This window comes from Pituophis catenifer, unplaced genomic scaffold (genome assembly GCF_029215685.1).
Source record: "Pituophis catenifer annectens isolate HBS135680 unplaced genomic scaffold, rPitCat1.0.hap2 SCAF_7, whole genome shotgun sequence".
In the NCBI taxonomy this organism is placed as follows: Eukaryota; Metazoa; Chordata; class Lepidosauria; order Squamata; family Colubridae; genus Pituophis; species Pituophis catenifer.
The window spans coordinates 87,851,537-87,875,682 of NW_027256887.1; the positions used below are offsets into that span (position 1 = coordinate 87,851,537).

The 24,146-nt window shown below is 45.5% G+C and overlaps 1 protein-coding gene across 2 annotated transcripts; it reads right to left on the minus strand.

Annotated features, from left to right (window-relative positions):
• Window positions 1-495: 495 nt before the first annotated feature.
• On the minus strand, window positions 496-23,111 carry CPA2 (carboxypeptidase A2). Of its 2 annotated transcripts, XM_070946756.1 has the most exons (12): window positions 23,082-23,111; window positions 22,788-22,814; window positions 19,735-19,812; window positions 17,575-17,709; window positions 16,454-16,552; window positions 12,225-12,326; window positions 8,991-9,092; window positions 6,652-6,762; window positions 5,434-5,524; window positions 4,064-4,263; window positions 2,488-2,572; window positions 496-784 (listed from the first exon to the last, which is right to left on the minus strand). In XM_070946756.1, exons 1-12 carry the CDS (start codon window positions 23,109-23,111, stop codon window positions 597-599), a joined length of 1,248 nt encoding a protein of 415 aa, XP_070802857.1. In that variant the 3' UTR covers window positions 496-596. The 2 variants fall into 2 exon arrangements, with proteins under 2 accessions (XP_070802857.1, XP_070802856.1); XM_070946755.1 differs by lacking the exons at window positions 22,788-22,814; window positions 23,082-23,111 and adding an exon at window positions 20,875-20,939 and having other exon boundaries at window positions 19,735-19,816.
• Between the last annotated feature and the right edge of the window lie 1,035 nt (window positions 23,112-24,146).

Here is a 24,146-nt window from a genome sequence, read left to right on the forward strand (position 1 = left end):
CAAGAAGGTTTAATCTAAAATATTCATGTCTAGTTGTCACAGAAACCACATGAGAATTATAACAAAAAAAAGGGAAAATTTAGGTCTGGACAACATTGGCCTTCATTCCTTAACTGCTAAATATGCTAGAACATCATTGCTCGATGACCTTCAGACAAGCTAGGATTATAACTCCCAGAATTCTCCACTGCAGTCTGGGGATGCTGGGCAATGCAGTCCCAATCCATTCAAGTAAGAAGTTTGCTGTTAAATTCGCCACCCTGTCGGGTTAGAGGATTCTGGGAGTTGTAATCCAAACACATCAGAGGCCATCACGATGAGACTGTACTGTATTTAATAAGTTTAGGCGCATCAGATCCGGACTGCAAAAAAACATAGTGACCACTAGGGGGCAGCAACTGCAAAGAGATTTCTGCACCTCTGCTGCCCCCAGTGGCCATTATTTGAATTGACCTATTGATGGTTATTTAAAATCTGATTTTTTTCCCCCCTCTCTTTTATGGGCATCTAAAGGGATCTATCGATCCTATCATCAGATTCCTTCTAGAGTAAGAATATGAAGCCAAAATCCTGTCTTCTCCCAGATCTTCTAGTCCTCAGTAGGGATGATCTCGCACGTGCTCCATGATCTTTTTCAGGCCCAACCACGTCTCCTGAGCGGTGGGGATGATCTGTTTGGCCGGCAAGAGGAAACCGTGGCGCCCCGTGTCTCTCAGCTCAAAGGCGAAGGAGTACTTGATCCCATAATCGTAGCTCCAGTCAATGCTTCCACCGCTCGCTTGGTCTAGAAGGAAGGCGCAGGAGAACATGGGTCTAAGCAAACTTGGTTAGTTTGCAGCTCTACTAGGCAGGGACAGGGGAGACCAGGGGACTTCAAACTTGGCGACTTTTAAGACTTGTGGACTTCAATTCCCAGAATTCTGCAGCCAACATGGCTGGCTGAGGATTTCTGGGAGTTGAAATCCACAAGTCTTAAAGTTGCCAATTTTGGAGAGCCCTGCTTAGACAAGTCTAGAACATCTGCACCATCTACCAAATGAGCAGACTGTGGTTGTCCCAAAACACCTGGAGACCACCCCATGTTTCCATTCACACAACCTCCTTAAAGGTTGTTGAATTAATGCTTGTCCTGGATTCAGAGAATCCATTGGATTATAATGTTCTTCTGATTTGCTCATGCAGAAGACGAGGGACCCACACAAATGATCCAGGTTAAAACTAACCCAGTTTAGTATTTTTAATTTCATTACCCTATAGATACCCTATGGATTGTAGGTGATGATAGATAGATAGATAGGAGAGAGAGAGAGGGAGAGGGAGGGGAAGGGAGGGGGGGAGAGAGAAGCCTAGATAGATGATAGATAGATAGATAGATAGATAGATAGATAGATAGATAGATAGATAGATAGATACTGTGTTTCCCCGAAAATAAGACCCTGTCTTATATTTTTTTGAACCCTGAAATAAGCGCTTGGCCGTATTGCCATGCGCTCAAAAGCCCGATTGGGCTTATTATCAGGGGATGTCTTATTTTGGGGGAAACAGGGTAGATAATGATAGATAGATAGATAGATAGATAGATAGATAGATAGATAGATAGACAAACAGATATAGAATGATAGATAGATAGATAGACAGACAGAAAGAGAGAGGTGATAGAGATAGATGATAGATAGATAGATAGATAGATAGATAGATAGATAGATAGATAGATAGATTAGATAGATGATAGATAGATAGAGTAGATAGACAGATATAGAATGATAGAGAGAGAGAGAGAGAGAGAGAGAAAGAGAGAGGTGATAGAGATAGATGATAGATAGATAGATAGATAGATAGATAGATAGATAGATAGATAGATAGACAGACAGACAGAAAGAGAGAGGTGATAGAGATAGATGATAGATAGAGTAGATAAGAGTAGACAGACAGATATAGAATGATAGAGAGAGAGAGAGAGAGAGAGAGAGGTGATAAAGATAGATGATAGATGATAGAGAGAGAGAGAGAGAGAGAGAGAGAGAGAGATGATAGATTAGATAGAGTAGATAGACAGATATAGAATGATAGATAAGATAGACAGACAGAGAGAGAGAGAGAGAGAGAAAGAGAGAGAGAGGTGATAGAGATAGATGATAGATAGATGAAAGATAGATAGATACAGAGAGAGAGAGAGAGAGAGTGGTATATAGATAAATATACATGCACATCTTCCTGCAATACGGCAAGATCTGAATATCTTCTCAAGGTACTACACTGTCCATAATCCTCTAAAAACGTGACTTCAATTCCTGGAAGAGGACTTCAACTGCATAGAACTAGTGTTTCTAAACCGTGGCAACGTGAAGAGGTATGCTCTGGGCATTGAAATCCACACCTCTTCAAGCTACCAAGAGGGAGAAACGCTGCCCCAGACCCTAAGCCCTAGAAACCCCAAGCCGCCCACCCCCAAAAGAGTCCCCGTCTGAAATACATCCCCAAACTTACAAATGACCGAGCAGATGGGCCCCACTCTATACCGGGTACCGTACAGCGACGTCAAGGCATTGGCGGCTGATTTTCCCACCATATCCTAGGAAGAAAATCAGAAATTAACCCCTTGAAAGCAGAGAATATATGCAATAAAGGGAGAGAAAAACGGGGATGCCTGGACACCATAGAAAAAAAATGAATTGAAAATGAACACAGCAATAGAGAGAGATAGAAGAAGGAGTAGGGAGATTGAAGGAAGGGAGAAGGAGAGAGAGGAACAGAAGAAAGGGAAGAAGAGAGGAAGAAAGGAAAGGGGAATAAGAGTAGGAGGGAAGGTTAGATGGGGAGGAAAGGAGGAGGGGAAGAAAGGAAGGGAGAAGGAGAGAGAGGAACAGAAGAAAGGGAAGAAGAGAGGAAGAAAGGAAAGGGGAATAAGAGTAGGAGGGAAGGTTAGATGGGGGAGGAAAGGAGGAGGGGAAGAAAGGAAGGGAGAAGGAGAGAGAGGAACAGAAGAAAGGGAAGAAGAGAGGAAGAAAGGAAAGGGGAATAAGAGTAGGAGGGAAGGTTAGATGGAGGAAAGGAGGAGGGGAAGAAAGGAAGGGAGAAGGAGAGAGGAACAGAAGAAAGGGAAGAAGAGAGGAAGAAAGGAAAGGGGAATAGGAGGAGGGAAGGTTAGATGGGGAGGAAAGGAGGAGGGGAAGAAAGGAAAGGGGAATAAGAGTAGGAGGGGAGGTTAGATGGAGGAGGAAAGGAGCAGGGGAAGAAAGGAAGGGAGAAGGAGAGAGGAATAGAAGAAAGGGAAGAGGAGAGGAAGAAAGGAAAGGGGAATAAGAGTAGGAGGGAAGGTTAGATGGGGGAGGAAAGGAGGAGGGGAAGAAAGGAAGGGAGAAGGAGAGAGAGGAACAGAAGAAAGGGAAGAGGAGAGGAAGAAAGGGGAATAAGAGTAGGAGGAAAGTTTAGATGGAGGGAGGAAAGGAGGAGTGGGAGAAAGGAAGGGGAAGTAGAGAAGGAATAGGAGAGAAGGGAAGAAGAAGGTAGGAAGGACAAAAGAAAAGAGGGAGAGGAAGAGAAAGAGAAAGAAAAGAAAGATTGCTGTAAAACAAAAAAGATGAAATGGAAGAAAGGAGTCCCCGAACACGTTTAAATATATTAAAATAAAGATTGAATTAATAAAAAATAAAATTAAGGAGAATGCATACGATTAAGAATAGAAAAAAAATAGAATTTGAGGGTGAAAGAAGATACTATTTAGAAAAATATGAATAGAAAAATTAAGATTCGATTAACAAATATGGAAAAAGAACACTTTGGCAGAAATTGTAACTAAGTAAAACATATTTGGCTATGATGAATTATATATGATACGATACGATATGGTCAATACTCTATTTCAAACAATATGTATTGGGGGGGGAACAATAAAACTTGCCAGAAAAAGAAAGCAGAGATACGCACACAATGGGGGTCAAAAAAAGGCAAGATGGCGGTTAGGACGATGCAACTGAAGCACTGCCGGTCGTGGGAACGCAGCCACTCAGCCGAAGGCAAGCGAACCCCACGAGGGTCACCTTCCGTGAACCCGGAGCCTTACCAGTTCTGCTGCGTCTTTAGGCTTGGTGCACTTATAGCCGTAGGGGTACATCAGGAACTGGGAGTAGCTATGGATGCTGATAAAGGCCTTGATGTTCCCGTGACTCTTGACAAAATCCACCATAGAGCGGACTTCGACTTCCGAATTGGCGCTGGGTCCGCGGTAGGAATCGGAACAGGGGTCGTTGCTGGCGCCGGGTCCTGCCGGGGTGGAGGGAAATGCAAATGAACCCGGTCAAAACACAACTAGAATCCAAAGCAATGGCTTAGTTGTCCCCAGTTCGAACCGGTTCGCAAGAACCGGTAGTAAAACCAACGGGAGGCCCCACCCACTGCCCCGGATGCAGTGGTGGGATTCAAATAATTTAAAAACCGGTTCTCTGCCCTAATGACCAGCTGGATAGGCGTGGCTTGGTGGTCATGTGACCGTGTGGGCATGGCCAACTCAACGTCACTCATGTCGATGGGCGTTTCGCCTTAGCTGTTACAATGTAACAAGGGTTAACCAGAGAGGCAGTTTCTGTAAGATTAGGCTAGAAACACCAGAATGTTTCCTCCCTGCCTTCCTTACAGGATTAGCTCTGTAAATTGGAAAAAAACAAAATAAGATTTCTTCCAACAACCGGTTCTCCGAACTGCTTAGAAAGTTAACCGGTTCTCCCGAATAGGTGTGAACTGGCTGAATCCCACCACTGCCCGGATGTCGTCATTGGCAATTTGCACACGCGATCCCGTTGCGAACCGGTAGTAAAACCCACCCCAAGGTGCTTTATTCAAAGACCCCAATTTTCCCCAACTGGATAATAAGATGCATATTAGCACTTATCCCTGTCTAGGGTCACTCGAGAGAAATGCAGGCACTTCTCGACTTTCAACCGTTCGTTTAGTGACGGTTCAAAGTTGCAACTGCAGTGTTTCAAAACGACTGACAACCAATATTCATGCTTATGACCCTCGTGGAGTTTTTCTTATTTCCCCCACCCCACCCCCACCCCCCCAATTTTACTGGCACAAATGAAAAGAACAGAATAACAGAGTTGGAAGGTAGTGGAAATTTTGAGTAGTTCGGAGAACCAGTAAATACCACCTCTGACTGGCCCCGCCCCATCTATTCTCTGCCTCCGGAGTCCCAGTTGATCAGGAGGAAATGGGGATTTTGCAGTAACCTTCCCCTGCCACGGCCACCAAGCCACGCCCACAGAACCAGTAGTAAAAATTTTTTGAAACCCACCACTGATCATAGGTCACCTATTTCAGTGCGGTTGTAACTTCAAACGGTCACAAAAGGAACTGTTGTAAGTCGAGGACTACCTAACACCAGCATCAGCCAATGCAAGAACTCGCTGCAGACAAAAGCAATGCCTAACTTACCTCCAAAGCCGGCATCCCAGTTTCGGTTGGGATCGACACCAACACACTGGCTGCCAGGGATTCTGGACCGGGTTTTTCGCCACATACGATTCTGGATCACGGAAGGGAAAGGGGTGCCGTTAGAAGTGACAACAAACCAACAATAAATGGTCATTGCGTCGAGAGGTTCTAGATCAGAGGTTTCCTCATCGGTTCCAACTTTGTGGACCGGAGGAGGGGAGAGAGGGTGGTACAATACGAGCGGCCGACAAGTACGCCCGCGTGGAGCTCCATTTGTGCAAGCGGTGTGCACGGCCGGTGACGGTGCACACACACACATCCTCACTTCTGCGAGCAGCGTGTGAGCGAGTGCACACTTCCTTTAAGTGAGCAGCAAGCAGGCGTGCACTTAAATGGAGCTTGCACGCACTCACCCGCTGCTCGCACAAGTGAGGATGTTCGTGCACGCACCTGCTTGCCGGCCATTTCCACGACCCGATTTCCCAACTCTTTACAGCCCATTCAGGGGCTGTAAAGCCCACAGGTTGGGGATGACCCTTCTTCTAGTTTAATTCCCACAGCTGGCTGGGGAATTCTGGGAGTTAAGGTCCACCTATTCTGACCCAGCTCCCCAAACACGACAAACCCTCTGAAATGAACTCAAAAGATTCCTTTATTAGGAGCACCAGCAGCCACGGCAAAAACTCTGTCTCTCACCGCAGGCTAACAAGTCCGTCCGGCAGGGAGATGAATTGTTGTCTGCCCCATCTATTCATCTCCGCCCCCTGCCTTTTATCCCCAGAGGTAGGGTGGGGCTTCCCTAGCAACGGTGGCTCTTCCGTCCCAAGGACCGGCCCATAGATTTCCACTGCTCTCCTCTCCTCTGCCTTCTGCATGTCAGGCACTGGACCCAGCTGCTCCTCCTCTTCCTCATCAGCCACTTCCAGACGTCGGGGCTGTTGACTCTCCATCTGAGGGCTGACGGACGGCCTAGGCTCCACCTCTGTCTCTCTCTCTCTGCCAGCTCCATTCTCTCTTCCCCCTCGGAGCTCTCAGGTTGCCTCGATGCTGACCCCGACTCCCAGGCCACCTCCTCCCCCTCCTCTGATTTGGCTGCTGGAGGGGCCAGCGGCCAACAGGCCACAACACCGCCCCTCTTAAAGATGCCAAGGTTGGCAAATATTGATCAAGACGAGGAAAAACGAGACCTCCTGCTGCAATTCGGGATCGGATACTCACTGTGGTGTGAGAGTAGACGTATCCATCAGGGTTTGCAACCACCAGCAGAAAAATATCTATTTGGTTGAGGAGGGAGGTCAGCGACGGATCTTTCCCAAAGTCAGAAGCGATCTGGGGAGGCAAAAAATAATAAAAAAAAGTGGGGTGCAACTCCAGGGCCCACACTTTCTTTGGGGGGGAAAGTCCCCCATCTCCCCCGCAAGCATTTTTTTTTTTTTGCAGCTGTTGATCCTTCCCAGAAGTTCCTTGTGGCTTCACACCCAACTACCACAAACAGCTTCCCACCGGCCGGTACGCTCTCATAGAGAGGGGCTCCTCTGGGTACCATCAGCCAAACAATGTCGACTGGCGGCCCCCAGGGGGAGGGCCTTCTTTGTGGGGGCACCCACTATCTGAAACGAGCTCCCCCCGGAGATACGGAGGATCCCGGATCCGCGCACTTTCCACCGTGCTCTTAAGACCCTCCTATTCCAGCAAGCCGGCCTGGCCTAATTTTCTCCCCTGTTTTAAAAATTCTTTTAAATCGAAATTTTAATCTGTTTTAAATTATTGGGATTTTTAATTGTCTCGGGCTAAATTATTTAATCTGGTTTTAATTATGTTTCTAACTTTTGTATCTATGTATTTTATTTTGTGCCTGTTCACCGCCCTGAGTCCTTCGGGAGTAGGGCAGTATATAAATTTAATAAAAACAAACAAAACAAAAACAAACTTTCATCCGCACGCAGTTCGCATCCGGCTTGGGAGGGGGGGAGAGTGTCCTTCCTGTGGGGGCCATCCCCCCCCCCAATAATTCTATGTCTTTGCATGGTTAAAGCCTGAAATCCTCCCTCTTCCTTGTACACAAAAGGGAGTTTTGTTCCATCCTTATTTTTGTACTTCATTTGAGGAATAGTGCCGTGGGTATATACATCAGGAGTCGGCAACCTTAAACACGCAAAGAGCCACAAAAGTCCTAACCAGAAGCCCCCCATTCAATTCTGGAGCCGACCGGAAGTCTGGTTCCTCCACCATAGAGTCTCCTCCTAGCGCAGCGTCCTTTTTCCTCTGCTGACCGGAAGTCCGGTTCCTCCACCATAGAGTCTCCTCCTAGCGCAGCGTCCTTTTGCCTCTGCTGACCGGAAGTCCGGTTCCCCCACCATAGAGTCTCTTCCTAGCGCGGCGTCCTTTTTCCTCTACCTTTCCTAACCGAAAGCTCTATCAATTGTGGAGCCGACCAGCAACAGGGAGCCGCAGCAGAGGGATGAAAGAGCCACATGCGGCTCCAGAGCCGCAGGTTGCTGACCCCTGGTATACCCCAACTTTTGGAAATTTTGCAACCTCAGCTAAGAAGCTGATCAGCCCCGCTTTGCATCCCTATATACAGGTGGGTGGTTCTCGACTTACAACGGTTCATTTAGTGACCGTTCAAAGTGACAACAGCACTGGAAAAAAAAGCAACATGACTTTGTGTGAAAAAAGCAACATTGTGTGACCGTTGGCATGGCAGCATCCTCATGGTCATGTGATCCAAAATTCAGAGGCTCGGCCGCTGGCTCATATCAATGACGTTTACGGTGTCGTGCGACTCCCTTTGGCGACCGTCTGGCAAGCCAAGTCAACGGGGAAACTTGATACACTTAACAACCGTGTTATGAACTTCACAGCTGCGGTGATTCACTTAACAACTAGAGCAAGAAAGGTCGCGAAACTCACTTAAATGTTTCGCTTAACAACAGAACCGTTGGGCTCAAGTACGGTCATACGTTGTGGATGACCTGACGGTGTTACCTACTTTGGGTACTGATACATCTGCAAGAAAAAAGCAAGCTCAGAGGGAATCAAGGACCCCACAGTCCTCCTCTTCCTCCTCCTCCTCCTCCTCTCCCCAAACCCCACCTTCCCTTCTAGCACTGATGATGTTCCCTAGTTGGGTCATGAAATGTCTGCAAGAAAACCTCCAAGCTCAGAGAGCACCAAGGACCCCACGGTCCTCCTCCTCTTCCTCCCCTTGTAGCTCTGATGATGTTTCCTAGCTGGATAATCAAATGTCTGCAAGAACAATCCCTTCCTTCCTTCCTTCCTTCCTTCCTTCCTTCCTTCCTTCCTTCCTTCCTTCCTTCCTTCCTCTTGCCCTCCCTCCCTCCTCTCCACAAACCCTCCTCCCCTCCTAACACTGATGAAGTTCCCTAGTTGGGTCAGAAAACATCTGCGAGCACCAAAAGACCCCCTCATGAGGACTACCTCCCATCACGTGACACCTTTAATAGTTGCCCTGCCTTGAGTGGGCGTGGCCAGTCCCTAAAGTGGGCGGAGCCAGAAAGAAACCTTCCCACCACCGCCATTCCATAGCAGCTGACCTTTTTAGCTGTCCAGAGGGCCGTGGCCTGGGACACCCATTCTCGTGCGTGAATTCCAGCATCGATCCAGATGGCGGGGCGTTTGTTTCCTCCGGTGCTGAACTGTTCGGACAGAATGTGGACTTTTACCAATAATCCTTTTTTTGGTAATTATTTTGCAATAAAACGCCACAAAACAGCAATGCAGAATGATAGCCAATGATAGACACCATCAAATAAAAAAACAATCAAATCTAAAACTAATAAAACAATAAAATCTAAATTTAAAAAGCGGTGGCACAGTGGTTAGAGTGCAGTATTGCAGGCTATTTCTTCTGACTGCTGATTGCCAGCAGTTTGGCAGCTGAAGTCCCACCAGCTCAAGTCAACTCAGCCTTCCATCCTTCCGAGGTGGGGAAAATGAGGACCCAGATGGTTGGGGGCAAAAGGCTGTCTCAGTAAAAGCACTGGAAGGAATGAAGGAAAGAAGGAAAGAATGAGAAAGAAGAAGGAAGGAAAGAAGGAAGGAAAGATGGAAGGAAGGAGGGAAGAAAAAGATGGATGGAAGGAAGGAAGGAAGGAGAGAGAGGAAGGGAGGAAGGAAGGAAGGAAGGAAGGAAAGAAAGAATGGGAAAGAGGAAGGAAGGAAGGAAAAGATGGAAGGATGGAAGGAAGGAAGGAAAAGATGGATGGATGGAAGGAAGGAAGGAGAGAGGAAAGGAGGAAGGAAGGAAGGAAAGAATGAGAAAGAGGAAGGAAGGGAAGGAAGAAAAGAAAGAAAGAAAAGATGGATGGATGGTCAAGAAGGAAGGAAGGAAGGAAGGAAGGAAGAAAAAGATGGATGGATAGATGGATGAATGGATGGAAGGAAAGAAGGAAGGAGAAAGAGGAAGGAAGGAAGGAAGGAAGGAGGGAAAAGATGGATGGATGGAAGGAGGGAAAGATGGATGGAAGGAAGGAAGGAAAGATGAGAAAGAGAAAGGAAGGAAAAGATGGATGGATGGATGGATGGAAGGAAGGAAGGAAGGAAGGAAAAGATGGATGGATGGATGAATGGAAGGAAGGAAGGAGAAAGAGGAAGGAAGGAAGGAAAAGATAGATAGATGGCAGGAAGGAAGGAAAAGATGGATGGATGGAAGGAAGGAAGGAAGGAAGGAAGGAAGGAAGGAAGGAAGGGGCACAGTGGCACAGTGGTTAGAATGCAGTATTGTAGGCTAACTCTGCTCACTGCCAGGAGTTCAATCCTCACCGACTGGCTCAACATTGACTCAGCCTTCCATCCTTCCGAGGTGGGTAAAATGAGGACCCAGATTGTTGGGGCCAAGAGGCTAATTCTGTAAACCGCTTAGAGAGGGCTGTAAAAGCACTGTGAAGCGGTATATAAATCTAAGGGCTATTGCTAATCTAAAATGGATTAGAAGTCTTCCGTGATAGGGACAGGTTGCCAAATTTATTATAGATAAGCAGTGTAGATAATAATAAGTTTCATTATTAAAATAATATAAAAATGGCCAGGAAAAATTGCAACAATACAAAATAATTCATGCTTATTCAGAGTCAGCATCTCAACGTGTACAGCAGCGATTTTTCAACCTTGGTCACTTTAAGAGGCGGGGGTGGACTCCAACTCCTAGAATCCCCCAGCCGGGGAATTCTGGGAGTTGAAGTCCACCCCTCTTAAATGCAGCCAAGGTTGAGAACCATTGGTACAGAAAATAGTTCAGTGCTAAAGTAAATCCATATAAATCCAAATATCAGTTTAATTGCATTTAAGCCTGTGACAGATGATGATTTGTTGAATAAAGCCTTTGGAATCTGCAACGCAATAAATTAACCACTTTAAAATGTGTCTTAATGAGCATCTGAATATGATTTGCAGTTATTCTGCATTAATTTGCAATTGTAGTTATCCCCCATTGCTTTCTGATGAGCACAGTTTGAACCTGTAACCAGCTTTGTCAGCGTTTTTTTTTTATCTCCTTCTAAGACAGCCATTTCCCCCTTTAAAATACACACCCTCTCTTTGTGAATATAATACGTGTGTTCATTCTTAAGATGCTGTGCATACCAAACTATTATGCATCTTTTTTTCAAAGATGGTGATTTAATTCCTGGAATTGTCATGGCCAAAATGCAGCTGTCAAAATGCAGCAATTCCTAAATCGGACCCAGTTTAATTCCCATATTATTATTTTTTTTAATTCCCTTTTTAAACGCATGTGACAGTGATACCCGTTGTCATCGGGGCACTTGACACCACGTCCAAGAATTTTACAAAACACATCAAGAAATTGCAGCTTTCATCATCAGCGGAACTGCAAAAAAACTGCGCTACTTGGAACATCGTACATCTTAAGAAGGTATTTGGTTGATACCTGTTCTGTCCCCATACCACGCACACCCCCCCACAGATGGCCCGGAGTTAATAAGCCACACGACAAAATTCTTTGAAGATAAAGCTGGCAGCAACCCAGTGGCTAGCTGCCAATTCAGACTTTACTCACACAAAACAAAGATTAGACTGCAAGCATTCCGATAAAACAGGCAGAGTGTCAATAATACAAGGATTAGTCCAAATGCAGTCCGATAAAGCAGGCAAAGTCCAGTAACTCAGAGATCAGGGATTATTTCCAGTTTTTGCTCGTCACAAACTGAACCGGCCACCACACCCACATTTATACCCTGTGGGGTGTGGTCCAGTGACTCAGCTAATCTCTGGCAGGCCTTCCCCTCTGCTGTGCACGCTTCTACCTGCGCCTCTGCCGAGGGTCCAGCCAGCAGTTATCTCCTTCATCGCTGTCCACCTGTGGCTGTGGGGACATGCTTGGCTCTGAGCCTATCATTTGGCCTTCGGTGTCCTCCGGAGGCATTGCCAGAGAGGAGGGTCCTGGAGAGGGAGGCCTTGCCAACTCCTCCCCCTCACTCTCAGAGTCTGCATCTGTCAATAGCCCAGACTCAGGCAATGGAGCCACAACACTACCTAGGATGCTGGCAGCAACCCAGATCAGCCATTAGCACCAGTCAATGGTATTTGTGACACATTTTTAAATGTCCAGTTGACTCATGTTTAATGAATAAAAGTGATAATAGCGATAATAATAACCCGTATCAACCATCAGCGCCAGTCAATAATATTGGTGATACATTTTTAAATGTTCAGTTGACTTGAGTTTCATGTCTAATGAATAAAAATTTATAATAATAATAATAATCCTCTCAAGATTTTAATACACAGACACAGATACTGTATATTACCTTGAGGACAAACATAGGTCGGTTTTCATAGGTCCTTCCAATCTGGAGTTTGCTCACAATCTCAGGGTGCTCAGTCACAATATCATCCATCGCTCGATAAATCTAAGCAGGAGAAAAAGGAGAAAAAAGGCTGCCAAAAAAGCCAACACAGTTTTGGGCTGCATTAACAGAGGGATAGAATCAGGATTATGTGAAGTGTTGATATCAATTTATAAGGCCTTGGTAAAGCCACACTTGGAATCCTGCATCCAGTTTTGGTCGCCATGATGTAAAAAAGATGTGGAGACTCTGGAAAGAGTGCAGAGAAGAGCAACCAAGAGGATTAGGGGACTGGAGGCTAAAACATATGAAGAACAGTTGCAGGAATTGGGTATGTCTACTTTAATGAAGAGAAGGACTAGAGGAGACATGAGAGCAGCCTTCCAATATCTCAGGGGCTGCCACAAAAAAGAGGGAGTCAAGCTATTCTCCAAAGCTCCTGAAGGCAGGACAAGAAGCAATGGGTGGAAACTAATCAAGGAGAGAAGCAACTTAGAACTAAGGAGAAATTTCCTGACCGTTAGAACAATTAACCAGTGGAACAACTTGCCTCCAGAAGTTGTAAATGCTCCAACACTGGAAAGTTTTAAGAAGAGGTTGGATAACCCTTTGTCTGAAGTGGTGTAGGGTTTCCTGCCTAAGCAGGGGGTCGGACTAGAAGACCTCCAAGGTCCCTTCCAACTCCGTTATTCTATTCTATTCTATTCTATTCTATTCTATTCTATTCTATTCTATTCTATTCTATTCTATTCTATTCTATTCTCTATTCTATTCTATTCTATTCTATTCTATTCTATTCTATTCTATTCTATTCTATTCTATTCTATTCTCTATTCTATTCTTAGAGAAGACAGACAGAATTTGGGGAGCAGATAGAAAAGGATACACCTGGTGCTGTAAAAACCACATTGTAAAAAGTTAAATTCACCTGTTTGATGTATAAATTGCCTTTTTAGTCCAAACCAGTGTTTCTCAGACTTGGCAAATTTGAGATGAATGGACTTCAATTCCCAGAATTCCCCAGCCAGCATGTTTTTTGTTTTTAATTTGATTTATATGCCACCCTTCTCCGGAGACTCAGGGCGGCTTACAATGCATTAAGCAATAGCCTTCATCCTTTTGTATATTTATACAAAGTCAGCTTATTGCCCCCACAAACTGGGTCCTCAATTTACCTACCTTAGAAAGGATGGAAGGCTGAGTCAACCTTGAGCCTTGGCGAGATTCGAACCTGCAGTAATTGCAGGCATCTGGTCTTAATAACCAGCTTAATAATAGGGTGCCTTAGACCACTGTACTACCAAGGCTCCTGTTTAAGGTAGTACAGGTACCTTAAACAGGAGCCATGTTTAAGACAGGTGGACTTCAACTCCCAGAATTCCATGGCTAGGCTGGGGAATGCTGGGAGTTGAAGTCCACCCATCTTATAGTAGCCAAAGTTGAAAAAAACCACAACCTTTGAAGTCACCCGTCCAATCAGGTGCCTCTACAGAGGGAAGGTCCCCAAAATTCGAGGCGATGGCCGCAAACATGTGACTGAAGGCAACACGGGTTAAAAAAAAAATAGACGGTTATTTGCCGGTAGAGTTATGGACGCCATCTTGACTTTTTTGCCACCTCTGGGCAGGAATTGTCACCCCATCACATCCCTAAGTGATGGACACATGTGATTCATCCCTCCCCACCCCAAAAATGAGGCCATCTCCACCCAAACTGCAAAGGAACATGTTTATTTATGCATTTCTCAAATTTATACAGTCAGTCGTCTCACCGGAAGTGACTCTTGCTGTAAAGAGCCATCTTGCCTAGTGGTTAGCTAATTGCCACCTTCGGTTCTCCTCCGTCCGTGTTTTTGAGTAACCGTGTTTGCTTCATCTTCGAGCCGACGGCCTAGATCAGTGATGGCTAGCCTTTTTGCCGTCGCGTGCCAATAGCGGGGGTTGCGAGGAAGGGGTTGCCCGTGCCCACACTCATAATTCAATGTGCCCCACCCTCCGTGCTCCCATTTTTGGCACACGATGGCACGATGGGACTGGGAATCCCATTTTTTCCCCTCCCGTGGCTCCAGAGCCTTTCTAGGAGCCTGGGGAGGGCTTGGTGGCTCAGCAGACTAAAAAAAGCATTGTGATTAAGACCAGCTGTCTGCAATTACTGTAAGTTCGAATCTCCCCAGGCTCAAGGTTGACTCAGCCTTCCATCCTTTCTGAGGTAGGTAAATTGAGGACCCAGTTTGTGGGGGCAATAAGCTGACTTTGTATAAATATACAAAAAGGATGAAGGCTATTGCTTAGCACATTGTAAGCCGCCCTGAGTCTCCGGAGAAGGGCGGCATATAAATCAAATAAAAAAAAAACAGCCTTCCCCACTGCCCCAAAGAGCCTACAGTCAGAAACGGCCCATTTGCTGACTTCCGGTGAGCCCAGAAGGCCCGAAAATCAGGTGGCCGGCGTGCGCATGCGTGTCGGAGCTGAGGTAGGGCAATGCTCATGTGCCCACTGATATGGCTCCACTGGTGGCACGCACGCCATAGGTTCGCCATCACATACCTAGATACAGCTGGTCCTCGACTTACGACCACAACTGAGCTCAACCTTTCTGTCACTAAGCAAGACATCGGTGGAGTGAAAATTTGGCCCAATTTTATGACCTTTTGTTTAAGCGAATCAGTGCAGTAACCCGGTTGTTAAGTGGATCTGGCTCCCCCCCACCATGGACTTGGCTTGTCAGAAGGTCACAAAAGGAAATCAGCTGACCCCAAGTTGCAACCGTCATAAATAGGAACCAGTTGCCAAGCGTCTGAATTTTGATCACGTGACCGTGGGGATGCTGCAACGGTCATAAGTGTGAAAAACAGTTTTCAGTGCCATTGTAACTTCGATCTGTCACTAAATGTACTGTTATAAGTTGAGGACTACCTGTGCTTGAGAGGTGTGATGTGTTGTCTCCTCTGACCTTTGCACATGGATGACAGCTGAATTAAAACCCATGGGCCTTGTTTGTGCACCATGGACCTTGCTGTGCTCATTAAATTCCCTTTCGGTCACTAAATGAGGACTTTGAGTGCCAGCGCTGAATATCCTGCAATGCTCACCACCAACAGTGCACAAAGCAAGATTTTAAATCATTGCTTGTTAGATTCTCATATACTGGTGGTCCCTAACTTACGAATATTCATTTAATGTCCATTTGAAGTTACAACAGTACTGGGGGAAAAAATTACTTACTCCTCACACTTACAACCATCCTGGCATTCCCCACAGTTACATGATCAAAGTTTGGAGGCTTGGCATGTATTTACAACGGTGGAGACTTCCCACGATTGTCTTTTGCGATGTTCCCAGCTGGCTCCTGACGAGCAAAGTCAATGAAGGTCACTTAACAACAGCACGATTCATTTAACAACAGCAATGATTCGCTTAACAACCATCCCCCTGTAGAAAATCAGCACCCACCCATCCTAGAGAATGAAATATTTGGGGGAATATCAAAAAGGCAGGGTAGAATATTTCCCCTAAAGGAGAAATGAGGAAAGGCAAATTTGATAATCCATACAGAAAGACTGGGTCAGACAGAAACTCCCGAAAAGCAATACAATTAGGCAAGCCAAAGTTGACAAGATTAGCTCAGAAAAACATCTAGGATTTGCATTTCCCTTTTTGCCTATAGAGCCAGCCATGACCCCTATATGACCCCATAGGAATAAAAAAGGTACTCTCAACTCTATTTTGTCAGTTATCCCAGAACTGCACACTGTGTGTGTGTGTGTGTGTGTGTGTGTGTTTGTTTGTTCTGCTCATCGATAAATGGACCTTTCTTTCTTAATCAGCCTCCATTTTATTCCTGGCTTGGAACTGGATTTTTCTTCCAACACCACCCCCAAAAATTCGTAAAACTGGGTTTGGTTCACTTAACAACCACCTTGCTCAGCGATGTAAATTCTGGCCCCCATGCCAATTGTAAGTCAAAGACTCCCTGTATATAACGGTTCCTCTGAGTGAGAGATTCAGGCAGTGGTGGTATTCAGCCGGTTCGGTGGCAACCTGCCCCAGCACTATGCCGTCCTATTTAGCCACGCCGTGCGCATACATGCAAGCCGCATGCTCACATTTTCGGTAGTAAACCAGTAGTAAAATTCTGTGAATAATTGGATTCAGGCCCCATGCAAGCCAAAGCATTCTGAAGCGACTTACTGCGTCCAAGTTATGGTAAGCGCCGTAGTTGAAATTCGTGCTGCCATATTCCTTTTGATGGTTACAGCGCATCTCTCGAGATTCTTCATCCAGCAGGGCCTACAAGAAGAATGTGGGTCACAGGGTTAAAGTCAGATTTGTTCGCCTGTTGTTTGTCACTGGGGAATTCTGGGAGTTGAAATCTACCTATCTTAACGCTGGCTGGGGAATTCTGGGAATTGAAGTTCATTTAGCTTAATGCTGGCTGGGGAATTCTGGGAATTGAAGTCCACCTATCTTAACGCTGGCTGGGGAATTCTGGGAATTAAACTTCACTTAATTTAACTCTGGCTGGAGAATTCTAGGAGTTGAAGTCCATCTATCTTAAAGCTGGCTGAGGAATTCTGGGAATTGAAGTCCACCTATCTTAACGCTGGCTGGGGAATTCTGGGAATTAAAGTTCACTTAATTTAACTCTGGCTGGAGAATTCTGGGAATTGAAGTCCACCTATCTTAACGCTGGCTGGGGAATTCTGGGAATTAAACTTCACTTAATTTAACTCTGGCTGGAGAATTCTAGGAGTTGAAGTCCATCTATCTTAAAGCTGGCTGAGGAATTCTGGGAATTGAAGTCCACCTATCTTAACGCTGGCTGGGGAATTCTGGGAATTAAACTTCACTTAATTTAACTCTGGCTGGAGAATTCTAGGAGTTGAAGTCCATCTATCTTAAAGCTGGCTGGGGAATTCTGGGAATTAAACTTCACTTAATTTAACGCTGGCTGGAGAATTCTGGGAGTTGAAGTCCACCTATCTTAAAGCTGGCTGAGGAATTCTGGGAATTGAAGTTCACTTATCTTAAAGCTGGCTGGGGAATTCTGGGAGTTGAAGTCCACCCATCTTCAAATTGCTAAAACTGAGAAACCCTCATCCAGAGGAACACATGTAAACCTCTCACAACTCAACACATCAACCCACCCTCACCCCCTACTCCCCCACAATGCCCCGAACCAAACATGATTGTTATTGTACTTCTTAGGAAAAGGAGCGATGGGACGTGTGGTCCAAATATGTTGCACGGAGAATATTTCCATATAACAATCCCGTTTATTGATATATTTTTTTGCTCCACTTCCACCATACCTGCACATCTTCGATCAGGATTGAGTACTCGATTCGGTGTGACTCCAGAAGGACTTTGACAGCTTGGAGATAAGTGAAGGGGACCTGGAGATCAACCGATTCTCTGGGGTACGAAGGAGACCGCCAGAAATCCAGCTGAGAAGAAGAAGAAAAAAAAAAAGCCAGTGAAAGAGGCAAGGTCGTCTCAAAATATGCCTTAAAAAAGAGAAAAATCCACATGTTTAAAGGAAAGGGCTATAAGTAGTCCTCGACTTACGACCATTCGTTTAGCGACTGATCAAAGTTACAGCGGCACTGAAAAAAGTGACTTATGACCATTTTTCACACTTACAACCGTTGCACATTCTCGATGGTCACGGGGTCAAAATTCGGACGCTTGGCAACTGATTCGTATTTATGACGATTGTAAGTGTCATGTGATCCCCTTTTGCAACCTTCTGACCTCAATGGGGGAGGCCCGGATTCACTTAGCAACCGTGGTACTGCCTTAAAAACTGTGGATGCTACACGTTTTTTTGGGGGGGGGTGTTGGTGGTAGGAAAGTGAACGCGGATAGTCCTCGACTTACGACCCCAAATTGAGCCCAATATTTATGTGACCAAGTGAGACATTTGCTAATTTTTTTTATATATATATATATAAATAAATAAGTGAGTTTTGACCATTTTAACCACTTTTCTTGCTTCGGTCGTTAACTGAAGCACTGCGGCTGTTAAGAAAGTCACGCAGCTGTTCAGTGAATCTGGTTTCCCCATTGATTTTGCCTGTCAGGCCGCCAAAAGGGAATCACATGACCCTGGGACCCTTGCAACCGTCATAAGTACATGCCAGTTGCCAAGCATCTGAATTTTGACCCTCTGACCATCAAGAAGTTGCAACGGTTGTAAGGGTGAAAACCAGTCATAAGTCACCTTTTCAGTGGGATGGTCACTTCGAACCATCACTAAACCAATGGCTGTAAATCAAGGACTGTGTTGTGATCCGGCAGCCGAATCAGAGGAGGGGGAGGAAGTGGCCTGGGAGTCGGGGTCAGCATCAAGGCAATGTGGGAGCTCCGAGGAGGAGGAGGGAATGGAGCTGGCGGAAAGAGAGAGGCGGAGCCTGGGCCGTCTGTCAGCCCTCCGATGGAGAGTCAACAGCCCCCAGGTCTGGAGGTGGCTGATGAGGAGGAAGAGGAGCAGCTGGGTCCTGTGCCTGACATGCAGAAGGCAGAGGAGAGGAGAGCAGTGGAAATCTATGGGCCGGTCCTCAGGACGGAAGAGCCACCGTTGCTAGGGAAGCCCCACCCTAACTCTGGGGATAAAAGGCAGGGGGCGGAGATGAATATGTGGGGCAGACAACTATTCATCTCCCTGCCGGACAGAATTGTGTTAGCTTGTGGTGAGAGAGAAACTTTTTGCCGGCGTCCCTAAAAAAGGAATCTTTGAGTTCACTTCAGAGGGTTTGTCGTATTTGGGGATCTGGGTCAGAAGAAACTGCCTAAACACTAGGTGAGGATGGATCTATTGGAAATATTGATCACTCCTCTCTCTTTATCCACGACTTATTTTGGGATGCAGGAGGCTAACTCAACCAACACTTAAGAGAGGCACACCTCCCCACTGGCAACCTGTTGGGCAACTTGGCAGGAAGTTAAACCACAACCGTCCTACTCTTCACCCCATCCTGGGAGGGTTTGACTCCTAGGTGTAGGAGGGTCGCATGAGGTCATAATTATTAGTTTAATCAGAATGCAGGCAGTCCTCGATTTACGACCATTCGTTTAGCGACTGTTCGAAGTTACAACGGCACCGAAAAAAGGGATGTATGACCAGTTTTCACACTTAACGACCATTGCAGCATCCTCACAGTCCCGTCATCAAAATTCAGAAGCTTGGCAAGTGACCCGTATTAACGACGGTTCCAGTATTCCGGGGGTTGTGCGATCCTCTTTTACAAGCAAAGCCAATGGGGGGGGAAGCCAGGTTCACTTAACGACTGTGTTGCTCGCTTAACAACTGCAGTGATTCACTTTACAACAGTGGCAAGAAAAGTCGCAAAATGGGGCAAAAACTCACTTAACCAATTTCTCGCTTAGCACCATACATTTTGGGCTCAATTGTGGTCGTAAGTCGAGGATTTACCTGTACTGGGATTGGTACCCTGGGTGAATTCACACACCTGGAGATGTTCCCGGCCTCCCAATTCTTTGAGCAACTCAATCTGTTCCTTGTTGCACGGCTTCATGCGAAGAACCTGGTGACTGAGAGAGCCAAAAATCAAAATAAGCATTAATGTTTCATCCAGTTTGACCCATTGCCGGGCCTTCATTGAGTGTCATTGAGTGTCACCTTTTAGAAGGTAAAATCCAACTGGTCGTGGGAGTTTTGGGGGATAATTACACCATGAGCAAAACAGGGGGGCCTTTTGCAAATGTATTAGAGAGTTGGAGGGGACCTTGGAGGTCTTCTAGTCCAAGCAGGAAACCCTATACCACAGGTGAAATCCAGCAGGTCCTAACAGGTTCTGGCGAACCGGTAGCGGAAATTTTGAGCAGTTCAGAGAATCGGCAAATACCACCTCTGGCTGGCCCCAGACTGGGGTGGGAATGGAGATTTTGCAATATCCCTCCCCCAGGAGTGTGGAGGGAATGGGGATTTTGCAGTATCCTTCCCCTGGAGTGGGGTGGGAATGGAGATTTTGCAATATCCTTCCCCCAGGAGTGGGGAGGGAATGGGGATTTTGCAGTATCCTTCAACTGGAGTGGAATGAGAATGGAGATGTTGCAATATCCTTCCCCCAGGAGTGGGGAGGGGATGGGGATTTTGCAGAATCCTTCCCCTGAAGTGGGGAGGGAATGGGGATTTTGCAGTATCCTTCCCCCAGGAGTGGGGAGGGGATGGGGATTTTGCAGTATCCTTCCCCCAGGAGTGGGGTGGGAATGGAGATTTTGCAATATCAGCCGAGTCCCCCGCAACACCCTACCATAATCTACAAACAAGCAAACCATGTTACGGTTTAGCCTCATGCGGGGAACCAGCAGGAAATCTACCGCATTTGAAATCCTAGAGTTGGAAGGAGTTCCTTGAAGGTCATCTAGTCCAACCCCCTGATCCTTGTTGAAATCCTCATCAAAACGTCTTCCGAAAAGGCTTGTCCGGTTTCAACAAATCCAGGAAAGAAAACCCCACCAACACACGAGGCCAGGAGTCTTCAAACGTGGTAACTTTGAGACCGGGGGACTTTAACTCCCAGAATTTCAAATTTGGAGACTCCCTACACTAGACATCGCCAAACCACGACGCAAGCTAGCTAGCTCACCCTTCAAACGTTTCCAGGCTCCAGGCGACCCCGAGCAAAACTCCAAACCACAGGATCAGCTTCATGGTGGAAAGATCCAGGAAGTGGATCCTCGAGGGTCCAGGTGAGCTGTATTTATGGGAAACGGATCCCCAGCTAATCTACTCTTAGGTCATATCCTAAAGAGCTCCCACCTGCTACAATTCCCAGAGACGAGCAAACTTCCTTGCTAAGAGGCGGCCAAAAACAACGCAAGAGTGATAATCATTTCAGGGTAGAGGTATTGTTTGATTAGTAACCTACGTGTAGCTACACACCCTGATTCTCGCTTCACGAAATGGCCCAAGGCTGTTTTGGCAAGGGTGGATGTGACTCAGAAATTCGTTGTTTTTTTCTCCTGGGGGCGTGGAGTAGGGGGAGAAGGCACATTTTTAAGGGAAGTTGTAGGATCCACCTCGCTTCACCATAAGGTGATAGGAAAGCTGAGTTGGCTTCCTTCTTGTCTTCTTTCAAGGTGGACATTTTTCTCTTCCTTTCTTCTTCCCGCTTTCCGATTCCAGAGAATAACAGAGTCGGAAGGGACCTCAGAGGTCTTCTAGTCCTCCAGTGATGGAGAAGGAAGGAAGGAAGGAAGGAAGGAAGGAAGGAAGGAAGGAAGGAAGGAAGGAAGGAAGGAAGGAAGGAAGGAAGGAAGGAAGGAAGGAAGGAAAAGAATAGCAGAATAACAGAGTTAGAAGGGACCTTGGAGGTCTTCTAGTCCAACCCCCAGCTCAGGCAGGAAACCCTACACCATTTCAGAGAAATGGTTGTCCAATCTCTTCTTGAAAACCTCTGAAGATGGAGAAGGAAGGAAGGAAGGAAGGAAGGAAGGAAGGAAGGAAGGAAGGAAGGAAGGAAGGAAGGAAGGAAGGAAGGAAGGATAACACAATATCCTTTTAATTAATTTTAAATTTTGTATTGTTATGTATTTTAGTTCTGGCTGTGCACCGCCCTGAGTCCACTAGGAGAAGGGCGGTATATAAATTGAATAAATAATAATAATAATAATAATAACACAACTTCTGGTGGCAAGTAGTTCCACAGTTTTAGTGATTGTTCAAAGTTACAAGGACACGGAAGGAAGTAACTTATGACCATTTTTCCACACTTTGTGTGTTCGTCAAAATTCAGGGGCTTGGCAACTGGTTCATCTTTATGACGGCCGCAGCGTCCCAGGGTCACGCAATCCCCTTTTGCGACCTTCTAACAAGCAAAGCCAACAGGGGAGCCAGATTCACTTTAACAACAGGGTTACTAACTTATCAACTTCAGTGACTCACCTAACAACCGAAGCAAGAAAGAGCAAAACTCACTTAAACAAATGTCTTTAACGACAGAAGTTTTGAGCTCAATTGTGGTTGTAAGTCTAGGACTACCTGCACCATTTCAGACAGATGGCTGTCCTGTCTTTACTTAAAAGCGTCCAGTGATGGTGCACCCACAACTTCTAGTGGCAGGCTGTTCCACCGGTTAATTGTTCTCACTGTCTGGAAATTTCTCCTTAGTTCTAGGTTGCTTCTCTCCTTGATTGGTTTTCATCCGTTGCTTCTCACTCTGCCTTCAGGGACTCTGGAGAATAGGTTGACCACCTTTTTTGGGGGGCAGCCCCTCAAATATTGGAAGATTGCTGTCATGTCCCTCTTTAGTTCTGAATGGGGAGATGTAATCCCCTGGGCAGCATCAGCTCGTAAATCTTTTTTTATATATATAATTTTTATTTTGTTTTATAAACAAACAAACATACATACAATACATAATCAATCATTCAGTGTATCTTCTCGATGTTTCTATTGTGCCTTCATCTTCTTCTTCTTACTCCTCCGATCTTCATCGTTTCTTTATTTTTCCCATTTCTTTATTATAACATTCTCCCCATACTTCATTTATTATAACATTTTCTTGTTTACTATTAATGCATTTATCTATCTCTCTTCTCTAACCCATTGTAAAATTGTCTCCATACCTTGTAATATTCCGTATCCTCGCTCGTAAATCTTGAGGTTCCTCAGGTCAGGTGGCCTTTGGGTCAAGAGAACATGTAGAGTTTGTTATTTGGCTTTTGTTTATTAAATATGGGCAGGTAATCCTTGACTTACAACAGTTCCTTTAGTGACCATTCTAAGTTACAACAGCATTGAAAAAGGTGACTTGTTATTTTCTCAGTCGCAGCCATTTTAAGATGTGTAAACTTCAACTCCCAGAATTCCCCAGCCAGACATGTTGAGGTTGAGTTGAGGTTGAGACATCTTTTTTTAAAAAAAAAAAGCTTTCCAGGGAATTATGGGAATTGAAGTCCCACCTGTCTTAAAGCATGCTGGCTGGGGAATTCTGGGAGTTGAGGTCCAGCCATCTTAAATCATACTTGCTGGAGAATTCTGGGAGTTGAAGTCTACCCATCTCAAAGCATGCTGGCTGGGGAATTCTGGGAGTTGAGGTCCAGCCATCTCAAAACTGGAGAATTCTGGGAGTTGAAGTCTACCCATCTCAAAGCATGCTGGCTGGGGAATTCTGGGAGTTGAAGTCCATTTATATTAAAGCCTGCTAGCTGGGGAATTCTGGGAGTTGAAGTCCATTTATATTAAGGCTAGGGAATTCTGGGAGTTGAGGTCCATTTTGTTTGTGTGTCTAAATTTTTCTTGACTGTACACCGCCTTGAGTCCTACGGGAGAAAGGCGGTATAGAAATATAATAAATAAATAAAATAAAAAATTTATATTAAAGCCTGCTAGCTGGGGAATTCTGGGAGTTGAAGTCCATTTATATTAAAGCCTGCTAGCTGGGGAATTCTGGGAGTTGAAGTCCACTCATCTTAAGTGACTCAATTTGAGAAACGTGGCTCCTTCATTACTGAGTTTTGAAAAGATCTGGCTTTTTGAGCATGCTTTGAAGGTCTGAGAAATTTTTTTATCCATCCTGCTGGATCAAAATCCCTTTATTCTGGGATTGGTTGCTAATTGTGTCTGGCATTATTGTGACTAGACATTTTCTATGTATTTTATTTTTGATCCAATTAGAGCAGAGGTCTTCAAACTTGGCCGCTTTAAGACTTGTGGACTTCAACTCACAGAATTCTCCAGCCAGCATAGCTGGCTGGAGAATTCTGTGAGTTGAAGTCCACAAGTCTTAAAGCGGCCAAGTTTGAAGACCTCTAAATTAGAGTATCGGTTAATATTGTTGTTCAGAACTTGAGTATGCTTGAAGCAGGACATAAGCTCAGCAGATAAATGTGGAAAGAACAGGAAACTGAGGCTAAA